Below are 13957 nucleotides of genomic sequence, written 5' to 3'. Positions count from 1 at the left end.
CTATTATATTTCCAAAGAATTTCATTTGATAAGTTTTGATATATATTACAAAAAAGAAAAGAAGAGAAAAAAAAAAGCAACCTAAAAACTCCACAACTCCCCCTACCTTGTTCTTCAGAAATTTCTTGGCTATTCTAGCATTCCAGAGCATTTTCTCTATGAAGGATTTGTATGGTGGGGGGTAGATTATTTCCCTATGTACTTTGTATTTTTTGTTACATTTGTATTAGTATACCTTTGATTACATTTTCTCAGTGATCATTGTTGGAGTTAGAAGTAAAATTGCTTTTCACATATCGGTTTCTATCAAAGAAACTTGCTAAAGTCTGTATTTTCATAACTTAACTATCCATTTATTGGGCTTTTAGCATAAATAAAAATAGCATTTTAAAATAATGATAATTTTGCTGCCCCAGCTAGGATCACCTGCACAACGTGTAATAGGTTGTGCAATGGTGTAACCTTTGTTTGTTCTTGGTCTTAAAGGGGATCTTTCAAAATTTCAATGCTAAGGTTATAGTTTTGCCATAGTTTGTTTCCTTTATCAGATTTTTGAAGTTTCCTTTTATATTTAGTTTGCTGAAACATTGTTGATGATAAAGATAAATAACACTATTCACCTGTTGAGATGACATTATCAAATTTTACATCTCCTTAATCTGTCAGTATGTTGAATTACATTCACTAATTTTCTAATATTAAACCAACATGAATTCTGGGAATAAACTCAATTTGTTCATGATGAATTTTATATATATATATATATATATATATATATATACACACACACACACACACACACACACACACACACACACGTAATAATGCTAAATAAAAAACAATTTGCTAATACAGTCTGTCTTTCTAATATTTTGTGTATAATATTCTTGCATACATGTTAATGACTGAGAATAATTTCCTTTATTTATACCTTCCATGTCTATGTTTTGCAATGAAGTTCATGCCAACTCATAATGTGAGTTGGGCAAGCTTCTTTTTTTTTAGTCTCTGAACAATTTTTTTAGCTCTGAAATTACCTGCTCCTCAAAAACTTGGTAAAACTAATTCATAAAATTATTTAGGGTTGGTGGCTCTTTTTGAAGAAAATTCTGAATGATTAAAAATTGTTGATTAAACATTATTTTTTAAAAATTTACTCATGGCACAATTCATGTGCTTCTTAGTCCTGGAAAACTGATGGCTTTGTAAGAATTTCTCCTAATTTTCCAATTTGGAAAATTACTCACAATACTCTCCTATGTGGTTAAACTCTCTAGTATGAGTTATATCTTCTTTTTCATTTCTAATGGATAATGATCTTTTTTTGACAGTTGGCTGACTGAATCAAGTTTGTCGATCAATCAGGTTTGCTTTGTTGGCTCTCTGGCAAGTTTGTTACCTATTACATTAATTTCTAGTCTTTTCTCTATTTTTTCCTTTCTTTAGGTTTATTATCCTCTTACATTTTTATCCCCTCTCTTCTAATATAAGTATTGAGATACACACACATACATTTTTATCATTTTGTTCTACATATTTTATAATTTCCAGTATAATTTATTAATTTCTTGACTTGCGGGTTGTTTAGATGTACACTTTGAAACTTCCAAATGCTGAGGTTTCATTTGGTTATTATTATTATTTTTTTGGTAGTTGGACACTATAAATTTATTTCACCCAACTATCCCTAGGTAGTGCTGAGGATCAAACCTAGGGTCCTGCACATGCAAGGCGAGCGCTCTACCGCTGAGCCACAATCCCAGCGCCTCATTTGGTTATCTTTTTGAATCTTAGAGCTGGATATGAGTATGTCACAAAATCATGGCCCAGGGATAAGAACAGAAATCCATATGTAACATCTGGCTTCCACTAAGGGGAAATTGCATGTGCTCTGTTTCTTTCTTTTCTTTAGTTAATATTGCAAATATAAACGCCAGAGGTGGCAGGCATTGACTCATGAGGAGGAAACAAATATTGAGAACAAAAACAGCCTGGTTCTCTGACATGATAGTGACATTGTATGTGATACTTGCCATGGATCATTTATGTTTGGGTTGATCATGAGAGAAATCATTTATATCTTACTTACCCCCTATTATTTTTGAGTTTCTCTATTTGGGGGTTACTATCATGCCTAACTTAACACACAAAAAAAATAGAAAATAAATTCCCAACTTAATGGGAGATTTGAGAGGAGATAAGAAAAACTGTGTTTATAACTTCAACTTCAATTGCTTGCATCCACTTTCACTTCATACTAGAGTGTCTGTGTTTCCATATCTCTCTGGACCTCCCATTTACAAGTTCCTTCCACTAAATAATGACATCTCCTGGGCCCTTTCTTTCTGGCACCAGAGTGCCTCTATCCCTAATTTTCCAAGCACATGTCTAAAGTAGGATTTCCTCCAAGCCGCTCTTTCCTGATGCGCACTTGGAGTCTTGCACCCCTCCGCTTTGTCCTGTATACTGTTATTACATTTATGTCTCTTTACAGCACATTTGTCATACCACAGCCCCCAAACTAAAACCATCAATGGCTCTCTACTGGCTCAGTGGCTGTGCTACCACATTTCACCCCTAATGTTGCAATGCAGATGACAGAGAATGTAAAGTGACCACAGCTCTCTTTCCAAAAGGTAGCCAGAATCCTTCCCAGCAGTGTTTCAGGAGCCAGTTCTGACCAAAAGAAACCAGTCCTCCAGAGGAATCTATTTCCTTTCCATAAAATGAAGTCTAAACTCCTTGGTTTGTATTTCAAAACTCCAGAATACAACTTATTGCTCTCACAAACTGTCCTATGAATCCATAGAGGGGGAAATTGGAAAGGCTTTGAAATAACACGGAAACTTACCAGATATCTTCAATAGAAAATTCATTTTTGGGTAGTACATCCTTCTGGGTTTTCTGATTCTATGAGATCTCTGTACCTGGCTTTCAGTTATTTATAACTCTGACATGTAGATAACTGATGGAAATGCAAATGATTTTTGTTCATAGACAATAAATCTTGTCTGGTGATTTTCAATTGATTTCCCTTTTTCCACCATCAAAGAAAAAAAACCTTACCTCTATTTACATTCAGTTCAGCACTTCAGTGTCTATATAAGTGTAGTCTTTTGAATGTCCCTTAAAGTCAGTTGTAAAAGTCTGCTCATTATATTTCTCAGTAACTTAAATATATATATTTATCAGTTCATTTTATAATTATACAAGAATAATTATTTCACCTGTTTTAAAAATATTATTCTAACAAGCCCTTTGGTTCATACTGCCTTTAAACTTTGCATACATTCCCAACTTTGCACACATTCCCTCTCTGGTTCTTTCTACCTGACACCAATCTGTTTCTTTGTATTTCAGGGATAAACCTAAACTCATCATATCCCCACACTAAAGAATCTATGAATTTCATTATGAACTTGGATCACAATGCCTCAATTTCCTTTCTATTTTATTTTTACAATAGCTCCAACAACATGTATTATCTGTTTCATTCATTAGCTTTATATAGAGCATTTCTACCTCATATGACGAACTTATTTTTAAGTAAGTGACTTCTCTCGTGTTTCTGAGTGAAAATTCCACGAAGGCACAGATCACAAGTCTATTTTTTCTCCTCCTAGTGTCAACACATTATTTTATATACTGCCCAGTAAATATCCACTGCCCAGTCCCATCCGCTGTCCATGAGTTGAGACTCTCAATCAGGATTTTCCTCCAGGTAATTAGCTTTACTTGGTGGATCTACCTGCTATATATTGGCTGCAGGTAGTTCCTTCCTAGAAAAGTTCATATTAGACTCTTGTAAAAGTGATTAGAGTTCCTGTGAAACTCCAAATAGTGTATAGAACTAACCAAAAAGACAGACGATAAAGAATAAATTGATGTACTTCTGGGGAATTTTTTTCCCCACTCTGATGGGACTGATGCTATTTACACCCATGTTGTTAAATATGCTGAGTTCAATATTTCTTCATTCTACAAATGTTTATTGAATGTCCACTTATCTCAGGTTTTTTTTTGACAGAGCTTGAGGATTTATTTGCAAATAAAAAGTAATTTCTAATCCAAATAGCTTAGCTGCTACTGAAGGAGAAAAATGGACACAATTGTGATCTATGCAAAGAGATAACTGGTGGCAAGTCAGAATGAGTTTCTCATTATGATGAAAAGAACATCCTATTTGCAGTTATTATAACTATCAGAACCTTTACAATCAATCTATTGTAAACACTCCTAGGGGAATGAAGAAATTTCAAGCTTTGACTGACTTGTATCACCATCATGTAGACTCTAGATGAAACACGGTATGTGGCCTTAATACAAACCAAATGTGGACTGCCAATGCTTCACTGTGGTTTATGCACTGAGTTGTAAGAGAACAATAAATGGTCTTGAGATCACTTTCAGCATAGTTGATTTTATAAACTATAAAATATCTTTACCATTTGAATTGCCTACCAAGTGAATTAAATTCTGCTTCTCATAATGCCATATGAAGCCAAAGGACTTCATAATATTTGAGCATTAACATTATTACTGAGCATTCCAATTTTATGGTTTTACTTAGGATAATTATTTCAAATTAAAACTATCTTGAGAAAACGACTACTGTAAAAAACCTAGTTCATTTAATCAATTTTATTTTTCTCATGATGACTTTTAATTTTTACCTTTGCTCCTAGGGGAACTCTTAGAATAAGGCATTTAAGATTCTATGCATAATATTTTGTTAGTGAAGAGATTAGATAAGTAAAAAAGCCTGACAAATATAAATAAAAATTATATGCTTTTTGTTGTTGATATAATTTTTAGTTTCAGATATCACACTGGTGTAATTTAAATGATTAAATAACAAGCAGTGACCAATGACATAATAATAGTAACCTAACATTTCTTTGGTCCTAAATATTTTCACATATATTTTCTATTTTAATTCTCACATGATAAAATAATTTTAAGCCATTTTTACAGATGTAGGAATCAAGAAAAATATAATTTGCTGAATGTGTACAAAAGGATTTTTTGTACCCTGAATTCAGGTCCTCAAACTCAAAATTTTTTATTTTTTTTCATGGTTTTCCAAAAGAACATTTAAGTCACAAGCTAAATTCTGTTGGCAAGCCATCCTAAGAGTAAGTAAAATATATGTGAAGAAACACCAGCCATTTTATTCACCTACAAAGTCATCGTACTTAAACTGAGAAGGTGAGTGTACTTTCCAAATGGCCCAGATAAATCTAAGGGAGAAGTTATTTACTTACTAGTCTAGAAAGTAACAATCACACTCACTTGCTTACACTTTTTACTAAAATGTTCCCTATTAGCATCTTTTCATTCCTCAGATTTACAAAATAAATATTTATTAGCCTTATTGTATAAATAATTTTTTACTTTAAACATTTTTTACTCATTAAAAATATGTAAAAATCCTCTACTACTATTCCCAAGACAATCAATATTTTATGTACTTTCTTAAAAGAGTTTTAATGCACAAATATGCATATTCAGTACTTGCATCACGCTTTTTTACATGTCCTCCTGGCTTTCTCCCACATAACAGCATGGTTATCTTTACATTTTGGAAAACATTACTTTTCACAGCTATATAATATTTCACAAGGTAGATCCATCATTTATTTTTACTGTTCTTCTAATTCACATGGTTATTATTGTAAAAATGTTTACAGAAAGTAAAATTGTCATATATTATAAAACATGAAAACCAGAAAGCAATCATATCACAACCTATAATTCTTTCTAACAAATCACTATTACAAACTTAGTTTACTCTCTTTAGTTCTTATTTTAAAATATGCCTGTAGGTTGTTATTATTAAAGTACATATGATTCTGTATTTTGAATTAGTTTTCACTTAATACCACATTTCACCTATTATAACAACTATGGTATATTGAATAGAAATTCCATACCTTATTACTTCACTGATAATTGTTTAAGTTAAAAATAATTTTCTAAGCCAGGCACAGGTGCATGCCTATAATCCCAGTGGCTTGGGAGGCTGAGACAGGAGGATTGAGAGTTCAAAGACAGCCTCAGCAACAGTGAGGCGCCAAACAACTCAGTGAGACCTTGTCTCTAAATAAAGTACAAAATAGGGCTGGGGATGTGGCTCAGTGTTCTAGTGCCCCTGAATTCAATCCCCATTACCAAAACAATAATAACGATGATGGTGACAATAATAATTTTCCAATAAATAGTGCAAGCATGCAGTCTTTACACCTATGCACTAAAAAAATAATTTACAATACTAGATTCTTATATACAAGATTATTCAGAAAAAGGCTGATCAGGTGAAAATAATGAAAAAAAATTTAAAACCTGAACTTCAAAGTATAAATAGCATCCTGATCTGTTTCTCATCAACCAATCTTTCTAGTGATTGTGAAATACAAAAGCAAACACACAAGATATTGATTACATTTAAACCTATTACATTTTCCATAAATTAGTACTTCTTGGCATATCAGTCCTGAGTGAGCAGTGAGCACTTAAATGTGCCCACATTTTTGTTTCTATTTAAAAACATCTATTTTTACATACCTTTTAGATACAGTTTAGCTCATTTTCCCTTTGAATCTTAGATGTAGTTTTAGAAATGTTTTCAGGAACTGCTTCCTTTGGTTTTCTTTGAAATCCACATTGGGGGACAGCAGTAATTCTGATACAAGAAGAAAGAAAATGCCCCAACTTACCGTTTCTAATGTATTAACACGCTCCTGCAAATAAAGCATAACATATAATTATAAACCCAAAGCTATTAAAAATCATTACAAGTTGACTTAGTTTGAAGGTTTTCTATTTACCCTCCATTAGCAATAATTTATTTTAAAAATGTAAAAAAAGAACTCTCCAACTTAGAAGGAATAGATAAAACAGTCACGGAAGAATCACCATGCCTTTTCTCATTTCATCTCATGTGAGGGCTACAGGGTTTAATTTAATAGTAAATATAATTTAATTTAATAGTAAATATCATAATCTTAAATAGTTAATATCATAAATCTATCTGCAGTTACTGAAAGGAATAGCTCTTAACACTTTTGCATTGTTAAGATTACCTACACAAAGATAGGTATATATTAGTATATTTGAATATATGAATCACAACTATGTAATAGCAGGAATATAGAAAAAGGAAGTTGCATATATACCGACTCCCATTAGGTAGGGAAAAATAATTTCACAGAAAGGAAAAACTAAAAGAATAACTTCATCAATTAAATTTAATAAGTAAATCATCATTGAAAACAAAGGAGAAAAATAAATGAGGAAGATATTCACATTTGGCCAATCCTGAATCTTTTATTATCTACAGCATCTTAGAAGGTTTATGAAAATACTGGTTTTTAAAGGGGCCACTGACCACACTAAGAAAGCTAAAATTGTTGTATTATCAAGTCTTTCCAGAGCTGCAAATGATAAACAGGAAATGTTTATCAAATTTAAAAAATTCTGAATTTGAGAAAAAGCAGTTTGAAAATTCAAGAACATGGAAGTCATCTTTTCTAGGAGGATCAAGGCCATAGGTCTTTCTTTTTCTTTTTGGGGGGACTGGAGGTTGAACCCAGGAGCACTTAACCTTGGAGCCACATCCAGCCCTTTTAAAGTTTTTATTTAGAGTCAGGTCTGATGAGTTGCTTAAGGCCTCACTAAGTTGATGAGGCTGCCTCTGAACTCAGGATCCTCCTGCCTCAGTCTCCAGTGCCACAGGGATTACAAACGACTGCTGCCATGCTTAGCCCATTTGTCTTTCTTTTTTGTCTGACATAAGTGATGAGCAATTTGAAGAAATCTGTGGAATGTGGATTTGTTGTTGAATCAAATTAATTTATCATTAATCCTAAGAAGTAAAAGGGAGAATATGGTACAGAGAATAACAGCTCAGGCCTCTTGAGAACTTGCAGAGACCCACATGGACTCAAGGCTCAGGAGCACAATGAACTAGTCCTACACCTGCCTTCTCTCAGCCTCACCAAGTATGGAGGGCTCCCGCCTCAGGCCTTCTGCAACCAACTGCAAAACTGAATGGAACATTTCTATCTGGTAAACAACTGGCTGTATGAGCATATGTTAAATGCTTACATTATGCAAAATCAGCCCAAAGCAGACTTCTTTTATGCAATAGTATCTGTTCAATTGCATTTTGTTGGCATACTTGGGAAGATTCCATCCTTGCCTCATAACTTTCATAAAATAACTACTACTTCACTAGTAACTTGTGTACCATTCACATCGACTGCTTTATAATAAATATGATGCCTCTAGTGGACTTTGATCAGCTTTCAGGCTTCTTATTCACAGCACATCTGGGACAAAACCATTCTGCAATGCTTTATCAACCTTTGCAGAATGAATAGAACCTCATTAGATATTTTTATAGAGATGGAAACAGCCTTTGGGCAGAATATGAACCATCTTGGAGTCAAAATATTTACTGGCCCTTTTTGGGTCTTAAGTTTTCTCCATACTATGGGTTTGTGGGTTGATGCTATTTAGGATTAGCACATTTTAAAAGCACACATAGATCTCATATGAAATAGGTGACTTCACATCATGTCAAAAGAGAACTGAATTAAACAGTATAATTCTCATCTTAGTATTTGCCAAAGATAAACAGGTATCATTATAATTTATATCAACTGTTTTCATTTCACTTAAGTATTTGTTATATGACTTTAAAAGAAATATGTACTTATAAAGACCCTGGATCCAAATGGTCAAAACAACACCATTTTATTAAAATATAAAAGTCAATAAACAGTACATTTTGGATGCAATATACTTTTGCCTGTTTATTTATTATCTGTTTTCTTCCAAAGTGGTCCTGAGATAGTGGTCAATAAAAAAATTAAAATGTTAAACAAAATGAGGAAATTGGGAACACAGAAAATTCAGTTAATTAACCTAAATTTCAATAATTCAATTTGTTAATCAGCAACAGCTAATAAGCTATCAGCCATTGCTGACAATTAGTGAGCTTTTGTCTAAATTGTAGAGTTTTAAAGTCTTAACTATAGGCTAAAGTAAAAAGAAACTATGCCTAATCTTTTTAAACTTATAGTGTGATTTAAAATTTTAAGAAATCGTTTAAAAAAAAGTAAATAGTTTAGCTGACATCTTTTTGGCAAATAAGATTAGTTATTATGCATCTACACTGTTCTTTAATTTTAAGAAAGCTAAAGTTTGAGAGAGATCTACAAAGACAATGAATGATTTTGACTCTAAACGATTGTACAAGTAGGTACTGCATAATCACTGAGCTAAATGTAGAGTGCTAATAGCTATTCTTATCAATAGGTGAATATTATACGTTCTCATGAAAATAATGCTGCTAGGCATCATATTTTAATTTATTCTGGGCTTGACAGGTCAAGTAGGGAGAATTATATTTTGGGAAAAGATAATAGCATTTGTACTATTAAAAAGTATTTTTAAATTTTTATGATTAGGTTAGTAACATGTCTTGAACTATAAATGTTCATTTGCTACTTGGTCACAACAGGATGTGCTTTAGAACTTAGGCATGAACCACGGCAATTCATTGGCATCACTGGAGATGAGCTAATATGAGTAGGTAAAGTTAAGAAATGAGCATGAAAGGGATCATTGATAACTGAATACATGGTCATTAAAAGTTTAACTGATTTAGCTAAACCAATCAATTAGGCATACTGATTCAGCCATCACATCTAAGAGATGAATTAGAAGCTTATAAGTCTGAACAATCAGAATTCTTCTGTCTCTGGTAAGTAGAGTTGAATAGGTCTAGTGACTTAACTTTATCACAATAATGCAGCAATTCCCAGGAATGCTTTCAATATATTATTAGCATATGAAAAAGCACAACAGTGGTATAAAAAATATAACAAGAATCTCTATCTTTTCCAAGTTAGGAGCTCTAAGAGTATTCAACAAGTTTGGAAACTTCTCAGGGAATGAAGGATTGTGATGGACTTAAAAAATTTTTAAGAACAAAACCCACAATGAGGATTTCCTCCCATACTGTCCTGAAAGCACAAAGCCTGTCTTGTGGAGGAAAAAATGTATTCAGCTCCATCCAAAGACCACCACACGGTGCTCTTCCTGTCATCTTCAACTCTGCTGAGTCAGTATTCACACCTTTACCTGCGGCTTCCTACATAAAATATGTAGAATGCAATGCAAACAGTAGGTACATTTTTCCTTCTAGGCATTTCCTCATAGCAATCCATTACATTTAGCATTTTGCATTTTTTTTAATAATTAAAAATAAGGAGAAATAATTTCCCAAACTCCAAGATAGTAAAAAGAAAGGACAGGATAAGGCTTTTATTGACCATCACCAAAAGAATAAGCATTGCATATAGTGATTTAAAATAAATTTAAAAGATAAAAATAGCAATCTCAATGTAGCAATATCAAAAAAGCTTTAAAATTGAGCCTAAGTTGATTGAGATTATGCCAAATGCATCAATGATCTCTACAACAAATTACACACTCCCAATTAAAAGTCAAAAAAGTTACTCTAGGCTTAGGAAAGCTTTAAGAAGGAAGGTTTTAGAACAGCTTATACTGATTTTCCAACCATCCAATGTTCAATTTAGCCATAGAAAGAGCTGTAGTCAATTTTTGCTAACTCAGTTTACTAGCTGCTTATATGCTTTTTTTTCAAATAATCTAGTTCAGTGTCCAAAATAAAACAGAATATTGAAGGAGGGAACAAGTCGTCAAGATTTAGTCTAAAAAGTCATCAATTAAACTCCCAACATTTTGATTTAGCCAGTTTGAAGGGATGTGTCATGTCTTCACCTATACAGAGCATCCAATAATACTCCTTATTACCTGCTTTTCATTCTGGGTGTGGCTAATCCTTGAGAACCAAAAACAGAAACAAAGTGTCTTATCCACGTTTCCAATACATTCTCTCAGGTACTCCTATATTCCAATATATTCTCTCAGGTATTGCCACAAGGAGAAGTGAGGGCAGTTTTTCTGCTATGTTCTTGGGTTGGCATTTTGGTTTGTGTTAGGTTTATTATGAGACCACTGCTGACCATCATACCGCAGTTTGACACTGTTTTTTTTTTTTTTAATTTTTTATTGTTGGTTGTTCAAAACATTACAAATTTCTTGACATATCATATTCCACACTTTGATTCAAGTGGGTTATGAACTCCCACCTTCACCCCATACACAGATTGCAGAATCACATCAGTTACACATCCATTGATTTACATATTGCAATACTAGTGTCTGTTGTGCTCCGCTGCCTTTCCCATCCTCCACCCTCCACCCTCCCAGTTTGACACTGTTCAGGAAACGCTCAGGACAATGTTCTTAACTAAAGGAGAGTACCATTTTGTATCTACTTTTAAGGGAAATTCAGAAGTGGGATACATGCATGGGTTTGTGGGGTGAAAGTGCAAGATAAGGAAAAAGGTATGGAAATATGTTCTGTTGGTTGGTCCTGTCAGATTTCAGTGGAAAATACAGCCTGAAAGGAAAGGGTTTTGCTTGAAGTCTTTGTAAACAAAGCAAAGAAATTTTTTTTCTTTTGAAATGAAGAATAATTTCAAGATTCCTCCTTCTATAGCACAACATGACATGGTATGTAGGTGTGTGCCTGCAGAATGTGACTCCCAACAAAATGAAGGGCAAATGACCCAGAATTACTTTTCTCCTGTGACTGCCCAATTCCACAGTGAAAGTGTTTGTAGCAGGTAACAAAGGCATTTGTTCAGCGAGTGACATCTGGACTGGAGAACAACTAAAACTTATTTGCAGATAAAATAAAGACTCTGATGGTGGTTAGGGGCAATGCAAATGACAGCCAATGTAATTTCTGAGATTGACTATTCCCCAAAAGACATGTGGAAACAGAGTTGAGTAGTAGGGGAAGAACGCCAGCAACTAGAAACCAATTGTTTTTTTTTTTTTCTCAAGGATTTACATTGTAAAAAATAAAGTATATGTCTCCAGTTGTGAGGATAGTCATATATCAGTGAAATATGTTCTGAGTTCCAATGCAAATCATATTGCAATGGTGATTATGGCGTAATTTATGAGCAGGCTTCTGTCATGCAGAACTTGTGACAAACTATAGAGCATGTTTTCATTTTAAGGTATACAAAGGGGTGTGTATCTTCCTGTCACCAAACAAAGCTGGTCTAATCAGATTCCCTCAAGCTAACATCTTCCTTGTTCCTCTAAAGGACATACCTCCTGAGCTTCCTGGTGAAGAATATCACCAAATACTCTTTTGGCCCAAGTTCCTGTTCCCTGAATGCTGAATTACAAAACTGGTCATTGAGTCATTAAATGGTACAAGTAAACAGGCCACCTTGGGAAATTATTGCTTACCTTTGAGCATTTCCAACAATCCACATCTTAACTTACAGGCAGAGACATTTAATAAATATTTTTCACTCCCATATTCTCCCTGTGTTATTTGATGTACAGTTACCTACAGTGTTCTACACCAAAAGAGCTACTGATAAGGATAATCAAGTCCTAAGCAGCAAGTTTTAATGTAGTGTACTTGGTTGATCCCAGTTAGGTTGCTTTTTGCTTCTACATTCAGTTTGACTTACATTAAAACTATATCATTCATTTCCACTTCCTAGTACATGCCCAGGTGAGAATGGAAAGGCGGTTAAAGGATTGAAAATTAACTTCAGATTACCTGTCCTCAGATCATCAATGGAACCCTTTTTTCCCCCCCATCTAAGAATACTGAGGGGAAAAGCAACTCCATATCTCCCTGTTTAGATGTGCTTTGAGGATACACACCTGAAGTCTGGCTTATCCTGTAAGTCCTAAAATAAAGTTGATACGTTTTTGACTATTCAGTTCCAAATATCCTAAATATTTCTACCTATGAAATACTTAACTGCTTTTTCTTCAAATTGAGCTTCACTTTGATTTTTCACTGTGGTCTGACTACCGTCTTCCCAAGGTAGAAGTTTAAACAGTAGCTTCGGCTGTTTAAGAGAGATGTGAGTTATGAAAGAGTTGGAAAGCTTTATCATCCTAAAGTAACTGGAAGCACTCAAAATAGTAATAACTATAAAAATAACACTAATAAAACTATAACCATTTCAAACTAAATTTTAAATTTCGCATTTAGAGAAAATGATGTAGTAATTTTAAAATGGTTCTCCATATAATTCCTTACCCAACTTAAAAATCACAATCTTAGAGAAATCATTATTTGAAATTTAGAACATCTTATTCTTTAGGATTATAAATAAAGAGTAGTGATTTAGTTCAAAGTGTCCTAAATTGTCTTGCTGGAAGAACTAATCCTAAATTCCAGTCTAGGCAATGAAGGCTTAAATGAGATGGCAGCTTGTTAAGAGTTGTACCTGGCCAGTTAAAGCCATTAATGAAAACTACTTGACCCTCACAACTCTACCTGCAGACAATGGAACACTGGGTGCAGTGTCAGTGTAGGAGTTCAAGAGGGTCTGATTACTTAGAATTATACTTTCCTTCCACCTGCCAAATTATTCTAAATTCTACCAAAAGAAATTTATTCTTTGTAGAAGAACTCAGAAATTTATTCTTGGACTCTCTCATGCCAGTTCCTCTTTTAAAAGGCAAACGTTTTAAAAATAGATTACCATTAAACTAGTTTAGGAGTCAGCAAAGTGAGCCAAATCCAGCCAGCCACCTGTTTTTATAGGACCATGAGCTAAAACGATATTTATATTTTCATTTGGTTGAAAAAAAAAAAATCAAGGTAAGAATAGTATTTCATGATGTGAAAATTGTATGAAATCCAAATTTCAGTGTCCATAAGTAAAGCTTTATTGGAACACAGCCTGGACATTTGCTTAAGTATTGTCTGTGGCTGTTTTCATGCTCTAATACAGAGGTAAGTTGCTGAAAGAGAACATAGGAAAGTAAAACTGAACTAGTGTAGCATCTGCCCTTTATAGGCAGTATGTTAGCT

The 13957-nt window shown here is 33.6% G+C and overlaps 1 protein-coding gene across 3 annotated transcripts in view; it reads right to left on the bottom strand.

The window, feature by feature from the left end:
• Cep128 (centrosomal protein 128) overlaps nucleotides 1-13957 on the bottom strand; it is a 393967-nt gene that overhangs the window by 49485 nt on the left and 330525 nt on the right. Inside the window, exons 22-23 of one of the 3 annotated variants that reach the window (XM_027931718.2) lie at nucleotides 12894-12983; nucleotides 6717-6740 (exon numbers count right to left, since the gene is read on the bottom strand). The exons of 1 other annotated variant lie outside the window; for it this stretch is intronic. In XM_027931718.2, the coding sequence (XP_027787519.2) occupies nucleotides 6717-6740; nucleotides 12894-12983 (114 nt within the window). The remainder of the gene's footprint in view (nucleotides 1-6716; nucleotides 6741-12893; nucleotides 12984-13957) is intronic. One more of the 3 variants, XM_071607633.1, reaches the window with a different exon arrangement.

Source organism: Marmota flaviventris, chromosome 2 (assembly GCF_047511675.1).
Source record: "Marmota flaviventris isolate mMarFla1 chromosome 2, mMarFla1.hap1, whole genome shotgun sequence".
NCBI lineage: Eukaryota > Metazoa > Chordata > Mammalia > Rodentia > Sciuridae > Marmota > Marmota flaviventris.
The sequence above is the reverse complement of the archived record's forward strand: the minus strand, read 5'-3'. Positions and strand labels throughout refer to the sequence as shown.